Source organism: Lepidochelys kempii, chromosome 1 (assembly GCF_965140285.1).
Source record: "Lepidochelys kempii isolate rLepKem1 chromosome 1, rLepKem1.hap1, whole genome shotgun sequence".
NCBI classification, from domain to species: Eukaryota; Metazoa; Chordata; order Testudines; family Cheloniidae; genus Lepidochelys; species Lepidochelys kempii.
In genome coordinates this window covers 221,600,358-221,622,634 of record NC_136380.1, presented here as the reverse complement: position 1 = coordinate 221,622,634, position 22,277 = coordinate 221,600,358, and the positions used below count along the sequence as shown (strand labels likewise).

At 43.4% G+C, this 22,277-nt stretch overlaps 1 protein-coding gene across 1 annotated transcript in view; it reads right to left on the bottom strand.

The window, feature by feature from the left end:
* NTF3 (neurotrophin 3) overlaps positions 1 to 12,787 on the bottom strand; it is a 56,339-nt gene extending 43,552 nt beyond the window's left edge. The window contains exon 1 of the mRNA XM_073329523.1: positions 12,642 to 12,787. Coding sequence (XP_073185624.1) covers positions 12,642 to 12,659 — 18 coding nt within the window. The 5' untranslated portion in view covers positions 12,660 to 12,787. The remainder of the gene's footprint in view (positions 1 to 12,641) is intronic.
* Between the last annotated feature and the right edge of the window lie 9,490 nt (positions 12,788 to 22,277).

Genomic DNA, 22,277 nt, shown 5'->3' with positions numbered 1-22,277 from the left:
TAAGGTCTGAATGGTTTGTTTACTTTCCCTATGTAACCTAAGAAAGTTACTATGTAATATATAATTTTTAAAGCCTGCAATGCAATTGAATATTTGGAGTGGATTTTTTTTTTCCAAAAGCACTCACCATTAACATAACTCTGCTCCACTTGAAATCAATGGAAATTTTACCATTGACTTCAGTGGGAGCAAAGTTAAGACAATTCAGAACACATTTGACAATTCCACCCTTAGCATAGCATTTCTACATTACAGAATTTCCTTGTCTTATAACATTTTTTAAAGACATTAAAATATCTAAGGAATTTATTTTTGAAAAGGCTCTTTGAGCTTTGAAGGGATTTTTTGCCAGACTCATTCCTGAGGAAGACTAAAATGAAATGTGATAGTATCCATAGTTATTGGTCTTAATTTGGGAGGTAAAATGGCTGGTTTCATATTCTAGGATTTACAAAAGAAAATCCAGATGGTGACCCAGCGGATGAAAGTAACAGTCCATCACACAGATAGACACACTTGCAAAAGCAGTAAATGATTTAAAAAAAACAAAACAAAACACCACCCACCCTGATCAGAGTAAATTAGATAGGAATGTGCAGTATGATTTGGTGGCATATAATTGTACATAGGTCTTAGCAGAATTATCAGTTGAAATTTGGCAATTTCAGATTTGGATACACATTCATGAATTCAGAGTTAAAATGTATGTATGAAATGTATTAATCTAATTGCGTGACTTGTGTTAGTGTGTGCTTTAAAGACAAAGGGCTTGATTCTGCTATCACTGTGGTATGACTGAGGAGTAACTCCATTGTAGTCAGCAGGGTTACACCAGTCTAAGTGAGATCAGAATCAAACCTGCTGAAGTTAGGTATTGCCTAAATTTTTGGCAGTTGTATGTTCAGGTGATGAAAAAAAGATAGGGGGCTGGGGACAGTGGGGAGGAGGAGGGCTAAGAAGGAGCACCCCTGCCCTTTAGGCTTTGGTGCCTTCACCCCCTGAAATGCGGCTTTCAATTCTAGAAGCCTGCCAGCATTACCAAAAAGTAATAGCTAATCTGGACAGAATGCAGAGAGCAATAAAGAATAAAATAACTCAATCTACACAGCTGGCTTGTACAAATATTTGAATGGTTTAAGCTATGAATGGCCCTCGCATGGGGTGGAGAGAGGATACAAAAAACTTCCCCTTCCCTTACACACCCTGCTCAAGGACCAAGTACAGTTTCAGTCCCTCCACTTTGAGGAGCATAGGGACCTCCTGCCTCAATGGGGAAAGGAGGGGAGCAGGCTGTTGTATCCTAAGTGAAGTGCAGCGTATGCACTGCTTGTAAATGCAGCACACAGCAGTGAGGGATATTGCCTCCCTGAGCTCCTTGTGAAGCCATGAAGTTTCACACGGCCTTCTACTCAAGGGAGTGCCTTGAAAGCACAGTCTGACCTTGTCTAGTCTATTCTTGGGCCTGGTCTACATCTAAAAATTAGATTGACCTAGCTATGTTGCTCAGGACTGGGGGGTGTGGGATGGAGGGAACTCATGCCCTGTACAACATAGTTAAGTCAACCTAACCCCTGATGTAGACACAGCCAGGTCAACAGAAAAATTCTTCTGACAACCTTGCTACCGGGGAAGTAGATGAATTACACGGATTGAAAAACCCCTTTCATTGTTGTGGGTAGTGTCTACACTACAGCAGCACAGCTGCAGCACGGTAGTTGGGCCGCTGTGGTGTAGCCATACCCTTGGCAAGATCTACTAGATCTGACTACAGAACACACTCCAAGAGGATATTGGGCAAATCCAGAGCCTTGATCATCTTTAGGAGACACAGCAAAGCCTTCCTCTTGAAAAAGATCTTTCTGCTATAAGGGCGATACTCCTAATATTGATACCCCTTTCTACTCCAAAACCCTCTACCATCATCCCAGCCCCTTAAAAAGAGTAAATTAACATCTAAATAATCAGTCCCCAAAACCCTACCCAAGCACAGTGGTTTTTTGCCCCCAAAAGAGAGATGTGTGAAGTCTCCATGAAGTCTACTAAGGACTTTGCTATTGTTACTGATTTTTACAAGGAAAGTACTAATGCACCAGAGTGATAGGTAGCCATATATAACCCTAAGATAGTTAAGTGGATAAGAGTCTGTGGAATAATTTCAGTGGACTGATGGATGTCCAATTTCCCCTTCCTTGTTACTCGATCCTCTCCACTACCCTCCCGCCCTGGATCTCTGGGGCTGGGACAGGAGCTGCAGCCCCTGATGCGGAGCTTGTCTGCTCAGGAGATGCAGGTAGGAGGTGGCCCCATCTGAGCAGAGGCTGGCACAGGTTGATGACCTAATGCCTGCCTCTCCCTGACAGTAACTGGACTTTTGGTGTCCGGTCAGTACATCTGACCAGACAGTACAGGTCCCCTTTTGACCAGACTTTCAGGTAAAAAAAAAACGAACACCTGGCAATCCTATTTGACACCCTGCATTATCAGAGGCAGACAAAACCCATTTCCCAAATGCACAATACACACATACCACATCACCTTTCTACTTCCTCCACACTCCACCACAATGGCTCAAAGTCCTTTGATCAGGCAAGGCAGAACTTCTTTGAAATGCTGCTGCAGATGACAAAGAATTCCGGGATATGTTTGGGAGCTAAAGACACCCACCAGGCATGACTGAAGAAAACCAGGAACTCTACTTTGTATAAATGGGGAATGTAACCCTTCATTTGTGGGAATGTAACAGATATACTGACAACGTGGGTGGAATTTTCAAAAGCAGTCAGCATTAGCCTAACTGCTCCCATTGATGACAATAGTAAAACTTCCACTGACTTCAGTGGAAGCAGAGTTAGGCCAATGCAGAGTGCTTTTGAAAATCCCATCCCATATTTGTTGGAGCCTAAGAACACCAGGTTCCCAAATTTGGTAGATGACTTCTTCTTAGTAGCATTCTCAGATTGGTGCTGAAGAGCTTTTATATAATGCTACTTTTTATTTTCTGTAAGTTTATGATAAAGTCACTGGAGTATCGCTATAGACATTATAAATCCTAGCAATTCTGATGCCCTCACACATCTAGCTACATCAAGAAGTTTTACTTTTCATATGCTCATCCAACAAAATGTTTTGCTTCTTAATTCCTTGAAAGTGAGTTCTTATCTATACCTATGGGAGAACTTTAAGTATTGACCAATAAATACAATTAATCAAAAGAAAAACCTGGAGTATCAAGTCACTCTTTTGAACTCTAGCTCTTGTAATAGAATAATATTGTACAAAGATTAATCAATTTCAGTGTTCTAGAGCCTAAAGATGAAAATTATTATTTTCCAGGAGTATCCTTCATTACTATTCTTTCAGATAGTCCTTTAAGTAGAGTGATCACCAAGGTTACAGTTGTTTTCTTATCGAATCTCTAGTAGAGTGGTTGAAGTGTCATTTGCCAGCATCTTTATTATAAACTGTTAAATTTACACAGGATATTCTCTCTTTTGAAATAGAATATATAAATTACTCCCAATTATTCCTTATATAGTTGTCAGTATAAGTTAGCCAGTTTCCCCATAAGTGTCACAGCAGCCATGGGTGTTCAGGAGAGACTTGAATGCATCTTGTAGGGTTTCTCGAATGTGCTCAGGAAGGGAATGTGATGCATAGGTGACAGCATGGAAAAGGCATAGGAATATTTGTGAGAGAAGCTGACAAATAGCAAGATGAGGCTTGCATGATTGGCAGAGTTATTCAGAGCTTTAAAAGTAATAAGAAGCTTGATCTTGATGCCGTGCAGAAATTCAAAGAGGAACAATGATTCTGTCAGAGCAACAAATGAAGACATTTTAGTGGCAGTGCTCATGTGAACTAGAGAGGCAAAGAGGGTGTCAGGAAGCCCAGAGAAGAGGAGGTGAAAGTAATAAAATACAACATTTTCCCAGTCACACACAGGCACCTGCCCCAAACATTTTCTGTTCAGATACATGCCTCCTATCTTCTCCAAAACATACCTGGATTGAAAACTGGATGAAGGGTAGGAAACCAATAGCAATTATAAACAGTGATTATCAAGGTGGGGAGGTGTCTGGTGGGGTACCACAGGGATCAGGGTTAGACCTGTTTTTTTAATAGTATCATTAAATGATGTGGAAGAAGTGGGACAAACAGCATGTAGTTCAATTTATAGACCATACTAAACGGAGATGTGTTGCAAACACCATGAGGGAAAGAATACAATGGGCTCTAGAAAGGTTAGAAAAATGGGCAGAAAGTAAAAGATTCAGAGTAGAAATATCAAAGCTAATACATCTGGGGAAAATTAATGTGAAGCACAAAGATTAAATGCAAGGGAGAAAGCTGGAAAGCAGTAATGCTGAAAGACCTAGGCATGACATGGGGCAATAAATTAGATATGTATTTCCAGTGTGATATGGGAGTAGTAAAAAAAAAAAATCAATCAAATGTGGTTTACAGCGACATGCAGATGCAACATTTCATGGAACAAAGAGTTGAAAGAAGTCCACCATCTCTGGCACAACTGAAATACTGCCTTCATTTTTGGACACCTCAGTGCCAGAAAGATGGGGATAAACTGGAGGGACTTCATAGAAGAGTAACAAGAATGATTAAAAGTTGGAAGGAATAACTTGTAAGAAAAAATTAAATATGTACTATATAACATAGCCAAACAATGACTAAGTGTGGACAGCTAAGGGAGACAACTGGGCACAAGTATTTGAAAATTGTAAACACCAATGAGGGAGAGGAGGTGTTTAGGGTTAAGGAAGATTTAACTAGGAGGACAAGCAAATATAAGCTGAATCAGGAAATTCCATAACTTGAGATTTAAATTGTGGAATTGACTCCAAAGGAGGTGATGGAAACAGTCATTTAAAACATGACTGTACGAAAGTGCTTGAGAATACAATGCTACATTGTGAATAGGAGATCCAGCAGATTAACTTAATAGGTCTCTTCTATAATCACACGTACAAGATCCTAACAAATATACCCTGCACAAACATATAGGTGTCTTGCATCTACCATGAGATTATGTGTACTTCTCTACATAAACACACATCCACCCCTCCATAACTGTACTCTTGGCAGGTTCAGTGCCACCATGTAGGGTGAGGTTTCTGTTGGTTCAAAGGTGTCACTGGGCACTGTTGCCTGCTTCTTGGTGCTCCAGTATTCTCCATGTAGCTCTCTTACATGCAGTATATTCCACAGGATGAAACAAATTAACCCTGCATGCATTTAGATTCTTCCAAAATGTGTCTGAAGCATTTCTTCTGCCCTTCTCCTTTGGATGCATCTTTCTTGGTTTGGCTGGCTATAAAGTATTATTTTATTTATTTTATTTTCATCAGGCCGGTTGGTGGCATAGCTTGTATGTCTCATTTTTACCTTTGTTACTGCAGCTTTGATGCCAACATTATCAAAAACTTCAGTGCTTCGTGGTCCTGAACATTTATCCTAAGGATAGTACTTTGGAAGCATTGATTTAATGTAGCCAATAGATTTGTGAGCCATTGTTATGAGGCCCATATATCATAGCTGCAAAAGCAGGAAGATAAAATCTGATCTTGGTTTGGAGCTGAATCCTCATGCATTCCAAATCCTGCATCTCAACAGATCAAAGGAACTGCTAGTCTTGTGAATTTGGTCATTCACCTCATGAGTGATGGTCAGTCTGTTGGAGAGGACTCGATTTTAGGGTTTGTCTATACATGGAGTTATTCCAGAATAGCTATTGTTTAAATGCACACCCTACGTTAATCCATATTTACTTTCAAGCGTAGACAAGCCCTTCAGGGTATACCTATGCTAGATGTTTTGCTTCTGTTGTAACCTGAATTAACTGATTGCCAATTAACTTGATCTAACTACCAGCTTTGGAAATGCTAATCTAGACATTCCACAAACATGTGTGGTTTACCCTAAGGCTCTGCCTAGGAACAAATATTTGTGGATTGTCCAAATTTATTAACTTGGCTAACATGAGTAACAAGTGCAAAATCTGTAGTTTAGACAAATCCACAGTAGAGGAACTTATTGTTCAAAGGGTGTGAATGACCAGCTGATGGCTGTGACATTTATTGCTATCTTGCTTAAGGTGATGGTTAGACCAAAGCACTTAGCTGATGCACAGAAACTGTTTACAGTGCTTTGAAGATTGCCTTGTTCTGGAAACACATGAGATGAACTGCCATCTCTTTCTATAACCCTGAGATGGAATTGATTGATTGATTGTATTTGAGCTCCAGATGACATCACCTTACTATATACAAGTATATACACCCACATCAACCCCCTACCATTTATACACACCTCCACTGTACACAAAACTCCCAATCCCTCACTATAGAGCAGACTGGGAAACCACAGGTGAGTGTGCTTGGGAAACTGAGTGTGGAGGGGGTGCGGCAAAGGAGTACAAGGACACCCCCCCCTTGAGGTATCATATGCCCCAGAAGAACACAATGGATAGGGAGAAGGCAGAACTCTGGCACCACCCCCACTACTGCAGTGGCCCACACAGCAGGCTAACTGCATCAGTGGAAGTAGGTTGTACTATTTGTGCCTGGGGAGAGATGACAAAAGTGGCACCATACATTCAATCTTTCCTGGGGCTTCTCATTGGGAAGTACAGCACCACACTAGAGGCAGTATTCACAAGGCCGTGTCTATCTCTCTCTCAGTCTAGCTTTATACATTCCTTCCAACACCCAACAAATTCTCGACACCCCAGCTATGCCATATATACATCCTACCACCCACTCTTCACACATTTCCCCTCCCCTCCCTTCCCCCCCACCTAATTCCACATCCTGCACTGACAGACCTACAACCATAGGTGGATAGACACCTCCCACACAAAACCCCCTCCTCTACACCACAGTCCTTGTTATCCACACACCTCTGCTGCCGCAAACTATTACTCCCCTTACCTCTCCTCTAACAGTCACAGAAAGGGAAACATATAACCCTTAAAGAAAAGGAGTACTTGTGGCACCTTAGAGACTAACCAATTTATTTGAGCATGAGCTTTCGTGAGCTACAGCTCACTTCATCAGATGTTTACCGTGGAAACTGCAGCAGACTTTATATACACACAGAAATCATGAAACAATACCTCCTCCCACCCCACTGTCCTGCTGGTAATAGCTTATCTAAAGTGATCAACAGGTGGGCCATTTCCAGCACAAATCCAGGTTTTCTGGATTTGTGCTGGAAATGGCCCACCTGTTGATCACTTTAGATAAGCTATTACCAGCAGGACAGTGGGGTGGGAGGAGGTATTGTTTCATGATTTCTGTGTGTATATAAAGTCTGCTGCAGTTTCCACGGTAAACATCTGATGAAGTGAGCTGTAGCTCACGAAAGCTCATGCTCAAATAAATTGGTTAGTCTCTAAGGTGCCACAAGTACTCCTTTTCTTTTTGCGAATACAGACTAACACGGCTGTTCCTCTGAAACCTGTCATATAACCCTTAGTCATCATGGACACAGACGTCCCCACAGAAAATAATATCCTCCACTCTTTGCAAATATAGATTTCAATAGCTTTGTTGTCAGGATTGTGTATGAAGTTTGCCAAAGCTAATACGTATCCCCATGCTCTTGCCCCTAAAGTCCCACACCTTCCTGTATGCCCCTGAAACTCCAGCACCAACTGCACCTCTGCAACCAATGTGTTTCCCTTCCGTTCTGGCAGGCTTATGGATTTGTTTGCTGCTGTTTTTTTTTAATATTATGGAATATAAAGCATGAGCTTTGGTATAAGTAAGAGTATTAATGTGGGATTGTTTGGACTAAGCTGTGGGCTCAGCACACTTGTAGTCATTCTTATTTCATCTGGCGATGAGTTCCATAGTCTTGGCACAGTTCCTATGGAGTGTCTGTCTCCTGTGGTCATGAGTCTCCCTCTGTTGGTCAAGTGCTTCATTGTTCCAGTGGGATGTAACGATCATGGGAGTTTGTGATCACACACAGAGGGAAATGGTCTATTAGGTAGCTAGAACCAATTCCATGCATGGATTTGAAAAATTCGGAAAAGGATCCTGAGTTGGACTCCGCGTTCAGTGGAGAATCAGTACAGATAGTATTGAATTAGGATGATGTTTTCTTGGCATGCTTTGTTGCTTACCAAGTGGGCTTGCTGAGCCCTGAAGTTGCTAGGGCTTTTGCAGAACATGGGGATTCCTGGTTATAATGGGCCAGATTCTCAGCTGGTGCAAGTCAGCAAAACTACATTGTCTTCAATGCTTGCTGAGGTCCTGGCCCACAGAACTGCAATATTCGAGCTGTGGTGTTGCGTTTGAGCCGATCACAGTAGCCACATCTTTGCCTGATCATACCAGACTCAATCTTCTGACCAGCTGCAGATGGAAGTGGGCAGCATTTTTCACTGTGGTTATCAGTGTATACAAGCATAGCACAGTGCCTAAGAGGACCCCAAGTCTGCAGATCAATTTAACAATCTGAGAACACATGCCTCAAATGGATAGGATTGTTATGGAGAAAAGACTTCCTCAGTGTTTCCCTCTTGCCTTCAGCATTGCCTCAGTCTTCAACTTCAGCCAGATGCTCTTCCTTCAGGTACACCGAGATGGTGCTCTTCACCTTTGCAATTCACCTTTCTCCCCCACATTTCTCTGCCCTCACACATACATACAGCCTCTCACACTCCTATTCAATTTAGCCACCTCTCCCTCCTCCCTTTACAAAAACACAACTTCTAACCCCATTCTAACACCTGTACTGCCTCTCAACCCCCTTGTTCCAACACAACCAGACCCCACGTTCAGACCTGTTGCAACCCCATCACACACGTCAGTCTCCCAATAGCCTCCCCAATACACATACAAACAGCATTGCTCACACACACCTTTATAACGTTTGCCCAGAAACAAGCCCCTCAATAATCACAGGCTCTTACACACAGCTCATCTACTGCATGTCCCCAAACTTACTACTGTCTCCCTACCCCAACACACAATTCCCTCTAAAGCTCTCTGCTGATAATCTAAACACCACCTCCCACACAACCCCCATGGACCCACACATCCCTAACCCAATTCACAAACAGTAACCACGTCTACCAATCCCCCCCCATCACTTGCGTCCACCTGCAACAAGAATTCATCTACCCTTCCCATACCCTCTCCACTACACCAAACTGACATCCAAAACTACTCACACTGTCATTCATGCATATGTAACCTCCCACACCCTTTTACACAACATCCTTCATACCTACATCCATACTGTCCTGCATTTAGACCAGACCCCCCCAACACACTCATTCCTATTCCTCACCACACACACTCCATCCACCCCATAGCTCTCCTTACTTGCCTACTCCCACAAACCCCCCACGCTATCCATGCATCCTCACACATCCTGACCCTCTTCCCTCCCCACTACTTACTTATTCATCCTTGAGTAGCCGTTTCCTTCACTCATAAACACCCATAATGCCCTTCCCCACTCTCATGACATAACCTGTCACCATCCCCCCATACTTCCCAAAGACACAACCATATTCCTGAACCCCTCACACAGATATACCGGCTTCCTCATCACTAACTCCTTAACTATTTCCAACATCCCCTTTCCTCTTCCTCTGCATGTAATCTATGCCCCTACCAACACCCCTTGCCTTCCCATAATACCACACACTCTCCTCCCACTCCTGACTCCCCTCAGACATATACCCTTATTATCCCTCCACATAACCAGCCCTCCCACTCCCTCTGCTCCCCACACCTTACATAGTGTCAATACATAATTATAGCCCCTTTCTCTGCTAATGTACTGTTCCCTTTCCCTCACCCCCTCTTTCTCTCATCGCACCCACACCTTATACCTCCATCCCCCTTCAGACAATCACACTCTCCTTACCCAGCCCTGAATTCACACTGACCTCCCCCAACACATACAACTCTATTGCTGTCCCTTTCATCACACTTTGCCCCCATGTGCCTTACTTTCTCCCATATATGCTTCCTACCTCCCACAAACATGCATCTTTTTTTCCTCTTCTGCCTAAGCCCCTTCTGCACCCCACACCCATTACCTCACTCCTTACACCCCCACAACTTTATACACCCCTGCACTTTGTTCTCCCTCCTCTCACAATGTTTCTCACTTCCACACCCCATCTCGCTTCTAAAACTATGCCTTGTGTTTGTGCCGCTCACCTACCCTTCACATGAACCCCATGCATTTCCCTCCCATCTACACCCTCTTTTCATCCCTCATCCTTCCATCTACATCCACATTCCTCAAACCCCACCCCATCTTTACCCTCCCTTCACACTTCATCCCCATTAGCTCACCCACCCCCCCTTCCAATCCCCACTCGCACCTTTTACTTCAACCCTGCCTCCCAGCTACACATGAGAACTTTTCCTGGCTCCACCAGCCTCCTGACCTCCCTCACCCACAACCCCTGGCCACCTGCTCTGCACACTTCAGTCTCTTCCCTCCCCATACACCTTTGCAGTTCCCTTGATCTTCCCCCACACTCACCCACCATCCCCGCCCTGCATACCCTTTCCTCTCCAGCCCCCACTCCCTGAGGTGCTCTCTGCTTCCACAGGGCCCCTACCTTCCATACACAGACCCCCCCCCCCAACAGAATCCTACAGGCCTCATTTTAGACCCCACACAGGCATTCCTTAGCTGCCTGTCCTCCCCAAACAAACAGCCTTGTGCCCTTCCCCCTCCACCCATTCATCCTATGCCTCCACTACAGAACCTCCCATCCCCCCCACCCCTACATCCCCCCCAACAACTTCACACCACCCCCAACCCTATCCCCAGTCCACACCCTTTCTCCTCTCTCCCTCCTACGTGTTTACTTCCCCTTGCGGTCCCCCAAACACACCCCTGATTTCCAACCACTCACCCAGCTGCGTTCCCCCTGGCACCCTTCACCTGTCATGTGTACCAAACACACACAGCCTTCCCTCTCCTCTGGCACAATCCTTTCACACCCCCACACCCCTGATCTTTCCCCTTTACACACACACACACACACCACTTAATCCCCCCAGCAAAAAAACAAAAAAAAAAACACATCCCTAACCTCAACAGCCTACCACGCCACAGCACCCCCTCCCTAGCCCCACTGATACACCCCCGCTTCCCTACACACTCCTCCCATTCATACCTAGCCTCCCTCCCCCTCGCCTCCTTTCTCTCGCACACCCAGAGCTCCTGATACGGGCACGTGTGTATCCCAGACCAGCCTTCCTCCTCCAGGCAGCTGGACTCACTCCTCGCGCGCCGGCCTGTCGGCTGCTTTTGTCCATTGGGCCACAAGCGGGGGGCTGGGGTTGTTGTACGTCGGCTGTTGCTGACCCCTCTGGCAGGAGTTGCAGCCTGTCACTTTCTTGTACACAAGAGCAGGCGTGGCTGAGCCTGGGAGGCCTGTCTTTTGTCAGGGCACTTGTCGGTGGGCACAGCGCGAGGGCAAACTTCCCAGGCCGGGTGCACGCTTCGCACCAGCCGAGCAGCAAAGGGGGGGCTTTCTCGGAGCGCTTCGAGGAAGGGAGCGGAGCCCACCTCGCACATCCCCGTCTCTGGAAAAGGAAGCCCTCTTCTCGTCTCTCAGTCACGGGTTTGCAATAGGGGAATCAGGCACGGCCCGCGTAGTAGCCTAATTCGACCCCAGCCATTCCTCCCTCGAGGTAGGGCGCATTTAGGGAGCCAGAGGGGAGGCAAATGCTTGCTTTAACGAAGGATTACGAACGGATTGGAGAACTATCTGAACCAGCCGAGGACACCCCCTCACTCACACACACACTATCCCTTGGCTAAGAGCTGTTGGGTCCCCACCCCAAAATACCCCCCCCCCCCAGGTCAGTAACTGACTTTCTAAGCTTCGGTTCAGCTGTTTGGCTGAGAAGCCGCTTTCATTCCCCTTTCCGCGCGCGTGGGGCTGCCTGCTGCATTCCTAGAAGGCGCTTTCCAGAGCCTGGGACTCGCACAGTGTCGGAGCAGGGTCCCAGCCCTGCCAACTCCACGCGAATCCGTCGGTTCACCTAGACGCAGATAACCCTTTGATCTCCGGTCCCCTCCAGAGAAGGGAGCTGTTGGGTTTGAAGGGAACGTGGGGGTAGTTTTAAAAGGTCATGCATGGGCGCTCTGTGTCTGGCACAAGAAAAAGCGCCAGGGAAGTTAGTTACGAGGTCTAGAAACTGCGGGGGGGTCTGACGCTGCCGCTCAGGGCCTCTAACTTTCCCCCGGGGCAAGTGTGCTGAAGCTGATTCTTGCATTCCCTGCTCAGGCTTTGCAACGCTTTTGTTATAGCTGAAGGTGCTGGCTTCCCTCTTAAAATAAAGCCGCGAGTCGTCTTTGCTTTTGCCTCTTAAATCGGATTCCTTTAGCACCTTATATTATCCCCCCGCCCCCCCGGGCTGCTTCCCTGCAGCGGACCCTGAGCTGCAGGCGGTGGAGAACAGCGAGAGTGGAGTCTCCAGACTAAAGAAAGATCTGGGGGTGAACGCACCGAGACAGGCTCCAGAGGTTGGGACAGATCTTTCAAAGAGACGACCCCCCCTTTTCAGGTTTTTAAAGAACCCCTCTTCTCTCCCCCCGCCCCACGACCCTATTAGAAAATGTCATATTTCCCTTACCGTGGTAGGAGTAACCATGGCATCTGTGTGAATGTTTCCAGAGAAGTCGACATGAAGAGAGAGGTTGATGTAAATATGTTCATTCAAAGTCCCAAAGCTGGTTTGCTTGGGCTGGGCAGAGTTGCTCTATGGGAGAGGAGCCTTAAACTCTGAGTCCCGTGAACATAATCTGCTCGATTATAACAAACCAGCTCAGCCAGATGGCTCCGTGCTCTGCGGATTAACCCCTTTATTGCCACACTCTGCCTTCTCTACCTACCCTTTCCAGTAACGCTGCCTGGTTGGGAAAGCCGGCGAGTGAAGCCCCCCCCCCCCTTTTTTTATTTGCAAACGAACAAGCCCCCCATAAAGGTACCCCCCCGTGTGTGTGTTTTAAAGAAGCACCATTTAAAAGACCTGTTGATCATTTTATCCCCCCCCTACCAGGATCTCCTCCTATTCTTAAGAACAGTGTCCGCACCAGGGAACTCTTCACAGAATTCCTTTGTTAAATCATAAACATCTCTTTCTAAACACGATTCTCAGAAGACAAGTATTTTACAGCCCCAATGTCTATAATGGTCCACCCTCTCTCCAGCGCTCACACACCCTGGTCAAACTGTTTACATGTGTTGCTATTCTTACCCACGTTCAGGAGTCATTAAAGGGCACATAAAACAGGTGAATAAGAAAAGCAGAAGGAAGTACATTCTAATAAGCCTTTCTCTCCCCCCCCCCCCTTTTTAAAAAAAAAATAACTCCGAATTTTAAACCTGCTGGGTTGGTTGGTCCGTTAGCATTTTTGTTAGCCAAGTGCCCCCCCGTCCTCCCCAATTTGGAAGCAATATTCGTTTGTAAGAAGAGAACCCAGGGGTGGATTCGTGGGCAGATATTACTCACGTTTTGATTTCTAGATTAGCCCATTAAGAAAAGGACTGGGGGTGCCAAAACCATGGAAAGTTCATCAGCCGTCAGCAGTGACTGGTTTCCAAACTTTTTTTTATTTGGAGTGATCGCTCACAGCGATCGTTGATAATTTTAGCTGCGTGCCTCTAATAGTCTCTCTCTAAATTTAAATGCTTATGTCATCTTTCTTTTCTGTTTGATTCAAGTATAATTTGAGCAAGTCATAACCACAATCAAGGGGGCACACAGAACCCGTTTGTATGGGGTGCGCGCTCTTCTGGGGAAGACATTTCCTTCAAGAATCTCAGTTCTGTGTGATGATGTGTTTTATATGATTTCATTATTTACCCCAACTAGTTTCCACCTTGTTTTGTATAGTGTGATTTCACCTCCCATGCCCTCAGAACATCTTTCTAGCTCCCTTTGAACCTTTAAATCTAGCTGGAGGTTTGTCACGTTTTAGGGATCTATTTTCAGCTGTCAATTGAAAAGTTGACTTTTAAAAAAATATGACTATCATCATCCGTAAAATACCACCATTGCGGACCTCTGTACTATACACAGTGTACCTGCCTTATATCATCATCACTGCCTGAGCTGATTGTCGCATCTGAATGCCCTGGCTCAGAAGGAAAAAGTGCAGTCTTCCACCAATGCTTCCTAAGAATATTCTGCTAAAACTTGCTGCTCTCACAATCCACAGGTAGCTTAAAGGCTGAGCAACTGTAACGTGTTTTCTTCTTCACACTCTCCCTGTCTGCAGAACTTCCATCAAGACTTTTTGTTACAAAGGCTCTAAAAAAAAAAAAAAAAAGTGGAGTCAGATGTAAATTCTCTTCCCCCTCATACACACAGTGCAGTCAGACCTGGGTGCCTTTTAAATCTCCTGAATAGCCAGCAATACAAATATTTCCTGTGGCAGGCCAGTACTATGCTCCAGCAGCAGCAGTCAAAGGGTTAAGGTTCTGAAGACAGCCCAGAGCCGGGAACTTCGCTATTGCAGCCAGTCCAGGAAAAAGAAGGGAAACAAGTAGACTACAAGTAAATGATTTCTGCATGGAGGGGCTGGCTACCTCTGATGGGAGGTAAACCAACCAGAACCATGCATTGTGCACAACTTGAGGGGTTTTGCTCTGTACTTGTGTCTGCATGCCAACAACACGCCTTGTAATTTGAGATGTGACACCTTAATCTTGCCAAATATGTGTGCTCTGTAAAAAGCATTGTAGACGGGGTATTCATTTTCACAGCTAGAGAAAGCGAAGATATGTTCATTACTTTCAGTTTCCCAGACTTTCCCTTAAAGGGTTCAAAACTGCTCCTGACATATTTTTCTATCCACCTTTGCAAGTGTTTATCTTCATTTGTTCTACATTTTCACCATAATCCTTAGAATTACAAGTGGCTCTTCTACAGCTTTCAATATTATGTAAAACTGTTGCTAATAAAGTGAAAGAGTAGAATGGTTACCTGTGAAAACGATTGATTTGTTTTAAAGGTAACCATCATGTCAGAAGTACTGACAGGGTAATACTTTATTAAACGGATACTCTATTCAGTCCTTAAAATATCAGTGAGATTACTTTGAAGACTTACAAATATTACTACATACATGCCACGGAAAGAAAGTATGATATTTATTTTGTGGTTTTAAATTGTGCTGATGACTAAAGCATTGATCTGTTCCTTTTAGGCCTGGGTGAGCCTTCAAACACTTATGTTTTAAAATAGTTTCTGTAGATGTGTGTGTCTCTAGCTATTTAATTTGTGTATTACACGGTAAATTACACAGTAAAACAGTATATTTATTATGACATTTATACACATGTGAGATGCACTTTAGTAAATAAAAGGATAGGTAAAGCCAATATTTCATTGGGTTTACCTATATCTCGGGTGACTAGGAAAGGAGGGAATTAGGGTTTGCCCACTAACTGTTAGCTTTTGCACTAGCTCCACTCTGTGGTTGAAATGCTGAATAGAAACGGAAAGGTGCGGACAGATCTGTGTTCCTGTGTATGCTACATGTATTTCAGCAAGCCTGTGGTGTTTCCATGGTGGCATTGATACACACTGACAAAAACAACAAGCTGCAACGGCAATGTGTTGCAGTACATTTAATGAGCCATTTTATTAAAAGGTAGTTTTGATCCAGAAGTAAGAGAAAACAAATGGTATCTCCCTATTTTTCCATATTGCCTTAACTTATTTTTTTTCTTCCTTTTACTAGTCAATTTGTTTAAGTAAAAACTTTACGTTCAGGAGACTTTTTTTCTTTCAAACATCAACATCACTTGGAAAACTCTGTGAAGTAAACAAAAAGACACTCAGTAAAAATTTTTCTGTGGCGTGAAAATGAGACTGGTTTTTTTTTACAGCTAGGAAAAGTGGTGGTGGTGCAGAATCGGGTGAGATTGTTTTAAAGTAAATCCTAGAATTTATTTTAAAGTGTTGTAAGCTCACTAATGTGTTTGGAGTTGTGTCCATTCACACCAGGACTGAATATGTAGACACAAGGTGTGTCTACACTTTAATTTTCAGCACCGCTCCCCCCACCCCGCATGAGCATTATCTGCAATAATGCTACCTGTAGACTTCCAGTAATGTAACAGTAGAAAATAAGGAAGAAAACTATTCAATTAAAAGGGCAGGAAGAATTCAAACAGGCAAAAGTACCTACATAAATTGGAATTTATACATTTTTAATCACCCAAGGTAGTCTAGAAGACTCAGAGTCAGATATTACATACATCTTACCTGAAAGATAGTACTTCCAGTAGCACAATATCCCCTAACATTGTGGCCTTGATTTTAATGCAGAATTCCTCATTGAAATCCAACTGAGAAGTTTGCTGAAATATCTACGGCTTGATTTTGAGCCACCATGCTTGGGGACTAGATCAGCAGTGACTTCATGCTACCTACTGAAAAGCTACCTATGGCAGTTCTGCTTACTGAAATACTAACACCACTTCCTCCAGTAAGTAGTTGGTCCTTGGTGGTTTCATGTACAACGGCTGATCAGATCTAATCCTGTTTAGATTGTAAAATCTAATGGAATCCCAGTATTTGTCAGGAAAGTTTAAAAGAATGAAATGCAAAACATTACCTCAGTGTGATTTTAAGTTTAAGAACCTAAACACAAAAAATCAGGTTTCAGAGTAGCAGCTGTGTTAGTCTGTATTCGCAAAAAGAAAAGGAGGACTTGTGGCACCTTAGAGACAAACCAATTTATTTGAGCATAAGGTTTTGTGAGCTACAGCTCACTTCAAAATCAGGAAATTCCAGAGCTAAGATTCCCAAAGCTTTGCTAACTTGGCGACATTGCCTGAACTGTCCATGTTGTTTTTAGAGGCATAAACAATCATCAACATGATTAGTGCACTTGTGTAATGTGACAAATGTAATGTTGCTCCAGATTCAGGGAAGTCTAAGCGTTATAATTTCCTGACTTTGGTGTGTTTACAGTTTCAGCTTTAATGTTGAATTAGTGTGGTAGTTGGGTTTGTAATATCCTTTTTTTAAAAAAAAAGAGGGAGAGAGAAGAGGCAGGGGGAGAAACAATAAAAATACTAAGTAAAACAATATCACCCCAAACTGTGGCATTTAAATAGTCTTTGCGAGTAGCAGACGAGTTGGGGTAAAAGTGGAACTGCAGCTGGGCAATGGAATTTTTCATAATCTATTCACCTTTTTTGCATTAAATTATGTATGTTAGAGTAGACTGAATCTTGATCCTGAATACCGTCAATGCCACTTGTTTAATGCAAGGAGTCAATCATTTGAAGTCAATGGGACAACTCCCAGTACTGAATGACATATCCTGTAGTAAATGCTTGTGGGATCCAGGCCTGTAATATTAATTGTATATTTACACATTTTGCTTAACTGACTCTGCTGGCAAACTGCTTGCTTTGGCTTTTGAATTCTGCAAAAGCTTTCATGTGAAATCCCATATGCTGGGGAAGGGGCAGCATACACAGTGCAGATCGAATTTCAGAACGGAAAGATCTGCTACAACTACTGCATATGCACAGTTTAAATTATTATAAGTTTAAAGTTTATAAACTATAAGTTTAAATTATTATGGGCCAAATTCTACTCCCAGTTAAATCAGTGATCCCATGATTTGACCCTACAATTTTAAAAAATTGAAACTTAGCAAGTGTGCTGGCCCTAGCCATACATATCAATCCTACAAGCCAGCCACATGCAAAATGTACTGATTTCAATAGGACTTCCATGGGCAGAGGGCTTGCAGGAACATTGCCCAGTTCCTGAAACACATGAAGTCAATGGGACTGATCAAGTGCTTAAAGTTAAGCATGTGCCCAAGTACCTTGCTTAACAGCGGTCAAAAAAAAAAAAAAGGAACCACTTAAATTGACAAGGTATTTTTGTTTCCACAGTTATTTCACTAAAAACCAGCTGAACCAATTTTTCCTCAAAATCCACCTCTGACATCCTCCCAAATTTATTTGGATGGAGACCAAGTATGTGAAGTTTCAGCTCAAAGGTAAACTTGTCAAAGAAAATTAGAAGCAATAAGAAAGAGGAATTTAGAATGGCAGCACCCGTCTCAATCTAAACGATAGTATTTTCTACCAGGGTTGCTAAAAAGTGATTGAAATTACAAAGATTTACTGCTTGATTCTGATTTTTATGTGAAAAAGGAGAATTACTGGAAAAAGCCAGTGTATTTTTATTACTTACTATTGAATAACGACTGTGCTTGGCGCTGCACAAGATGTAGTTCTTACCCACTTTAAGTTTATAATCTAACTGTAACCCTGAACAATGTATCTCTTTGCTCATGCTGATTACTGCTCTGTTAGTTGGTTGTGGCAGATCTCTGCTAAATATGGTCACTGTTTCACCCACACTTATGACCACGTGAAGGCTTCTACTCACATATTTTGTTGTCTGTCATGTGCCTCATTCCAGTCGTGCAATCTAGCCATTTCTTTATCAAGCATAACAAGGACCAGAATAGTAACTGAGGTTAGTATCCTGTGAGGAAGGAGAGGGAGAAACTCTGATGTGTGGAGTGCTACAGAGTGCTTATTACAACAAGATAGGGATGGTCATACATTGCTCAGAAGTGGCAAAGCCCAATGTATGAGTCATACAAGTTTTCCAAACCAAATAACAATGGAAAACTTTATGGGGCCCCTCACGTTGTCATACCATAGGGTTATTGTGTACATGTCAAGCTTTGCCTGACATTTATCCATCTTAGAGTTCCCCTACTCATCCCCCCGCCCCACCACCTCACTTGGTTATTTTGAAAACAGTGCCATGGGTTTGGAAATCTAGAAGTGTATTATAAAGGCAGGATTCAGCCCTGCAGCCCTTACTCATGTGACTTTCCATTGACATCAGTGGAAATAGTCATGTGGGTATAAGCCAAAGGAGTGCATCTTTAATTTACATAATGGTGTGAAATATAGGAGTTAAGGATGGTTTACCTGACAACACTTGTAGTATAAGGCATACATTACTTGAGGGCCCCTCCTAGGAATGCCCTGCCAGATTTAGCAGCTAGAACTGAAAGATCTTGTAGCACGTGGTCTTCCTCTCAGTGCTCCCCCACGCTCTGACTTTTATGCTGTGAAGCATCCTCTAAGGTAAGCTGTGCTTGGGGAAAAAACATGCAACGTGACTTTCCCTGCACAGAGAGGAATTGCCACGTGTCACCGCTCAAGTTTTCAGGACAACTGTCATGCTTCTTCCAATGTGTCTTCTTAGGGATGGTGTTCTGACTCAGCTAAATAAAATGAAAAACATCAAAAGAATTTTTATGAAATTATCCTTGGACTAATTTTTCAACTATAGTGGCTCTGCCCCTCTTCCCACTTACACCTGCTTTACGTGAAAGTGATTCCATTAACTTCAGTGGAGTTACCCCAGATTTACAAGAGTGTAAGTGGGAAGAGCTTAAGTCTCACTGTTACAGATGAAAAAAATGTGGCTCTATATGATACATTTGTGGGGGTGGGGAGTGGAAAAGAAGGGATGGTGGCACAAATTCCACAAAGGGGAGGTACAAATCTATGTGAATGCTGGGTTTTGCATGAGAGCCTGGGTCTACACTACAGAGTTATGTTGGTATAATATCGCTCTGGGGTGTGGAAAATCTACACCCCCTGAGCGACACATTTATACCCACGTTACGTTGACAGGTGGGCTTCTCTTGTCGACGTAGCTACTGCCTCTCGGGGTGGTGGAGTACCTATGCCGACCGGAGAAGGTCTGCCATTGGTATAGGTAGTGTCCTCACTGAGTGCTACAGCGATGCAGCTGCATTGGTGGGAAGAGGGTTGTTTGTTTCCGCGGGAATATAGAACATACAGTGCTCCACGTATGATTGTTTCAGGCAAGAGTGTGCACGTAATTAGTGCCTATGGCTGAAATCTCCCGAATGTTACTTCGTTTATGGCTCACTTTCATCTTCCAGAACAGATTAACTGGATACGCCTACATGACCTACAGTAACTCATTTCTAAAAAGCTGCAGTGTCCCATGGCAGCAACCGTTCGGTGCACAGGCTGATGTTAATGTCTCAGATTCATAGAGAATTTCACCTTTTGGTGCTATGCATGTATGGGGTCATGTATACCAATTATGCACAATATGTGGTCAGAATCAAGACCTTAACACATCACCCACCCAATAAGGGCCAGATTGTCCCTAGTTCTTGGCTGGGAGAGCAGAGTACTCTCAGTGGGTGAGGGGTGGGACATTAGAAGTTTCCAAAAGGACCAGGACAACAAGTCCCTGCATTTAGAAGAACACAGAGATTGCTCCCTTTGTGCATGTTGGCAGTGCAAATCATCCAAAAGGGAAGAGGGAGGAGGTGGGGCCATGACCCTGTTCCTCCACCCATTCTGGCTAGGTGTCCAGTCCCTTCTGGAGTTGCTTCAGGGTGGTGCAGTTCCACACCACCTCCTACTTAGGTCAGTGACTAACAGCCACAATTGGGTTTTAAATGATCATCCTTTGTGCTCAGAAATGTGTGTCCAGAACCCAGATGTGACATGGAAGCATGATTGCTTGCAGCTGTATTATCAAGTTAATGTTAAGCATCTGTTGATGGGGTTTTCCATATAACGTCAGGATTTCAGTAGATGTCTTCATTTATATCATGATACAGTAGAGCTGGTTGAAAAATCCTTTTTTCCATTTTAGTTAATATTTCCATTAAAAGCAGGTTTGTTTTTTGTTTATGAAAAACAGAAAATTGAAAAATGTTTTTGGTTTTTGAAAACTTGTTTGCATTTTGGCTTAAGAAATGTGTTTTGAAAACATCTTGTGGTAAAAAGAATTTCAGATTCTGGTAAAAATGCTCAGTGTACATTTTCCCCCCAAAATGGAAAATTTTATCAAATGAAGTTTGCCATCAAAAATTCAGTTTTGGTGAAAAGCCATTTATGTCAAAATTACTTTGATGAAAATATACAACTTGGTGTATAGTCCACCTACCTTTCCGCAACCTTTCTTTGCCCATGTTGATGACAGCAAGTGAATTGTGAAGAATATGAGCTACATTCTGCTCTTGGTCAATCTAGACTTATGATACGCCTACTGCTTTGTACCATGTGTATTCATTCACACTAGTGCAAAGAGGCTGTAAAACACCACCACATCAGAACTACAGCATTGTACGTGCACTGCACACTGGTGAAAATGACTAAACATGGAGAAAGACAATGGAGAATAGGCCTTGGGTATTTTACCATTGAAATCAATAGCAGCAGACTGGGCTCCACTGAACTAAAGTATGGTTTCTAGTGTAAATGAGAGTTGTATGTGGTACTAGCACTTCTCCTCTTGATTACTGCATACAGAAGATGTAAACATTATAAAAGCCCTGGACAAACTATAGATCATTCCAAGGATGGGCCTTCCCTTAATAGATTTTTAAATCAAGACTGGATGTTTTTCTAAAGGACATTTTCTAGGAATTATTTTGGGGAAGTTCTATAGCCCGTGTTATACAGGAGGTCAGACCGGGTGATCACAATTTAGGGTTGCCCATTTTGGTTGGATGTATTCCTGGGGGTTTCATCACATGACATAATCTTTAATTAAAGATTAATCTTTAATTCCTGGAGACTTCAGGATAATCCTGGAGGACTGTCAACCCTATAACGATGTTCCTTTCTGGCCTTGGGATCAATGAATTGCAGAAAACAAGGGCAGCCTTATTAGAGGCGATCCAGGGATCAGTTACTCTCATTTGAAAGTATGGTGAAGTGTTCCAGCTTTGTTTTCCTGATGCAAAGAGCCAAATTGATGAGTTTTCCACAGCTCCCTTGAGTCTGCTGATGTCATACACCAGGCAGGCAAGACTAACATTGAGAATTAGGGGCTGGCATAACAGTAGCAATGGGAGGGCTTCTCTTCAGTCCCTGAGGAGGTAAACATTGTAATCCCACACTGGAGGGAGCGGCAGTTCTGCTGAGAAATGTCACTGCTCTTGGTTTGGATTGTCCAAGAAAAGATTTGAAAAGTAAATAAGCCTTTCCTTTCCATTAGCTATAGCTATGAAAAACCCTCATGAGTGTGTCTATTGTGTGTGCAGATTGATGCTTTTAACTCCCGTTTGTTCCTTGCAAGATCAGCAATATATTCTCTTTATCAGATTAACAGGCGCTTCAGAAACTCTCTCTGCTTTCCAAGGTTGGCTTCTAAGTGCCCGGTTCTCACTTACATTAAGCCACTTTACACCATTGTGCCAGCGTAAAGGGG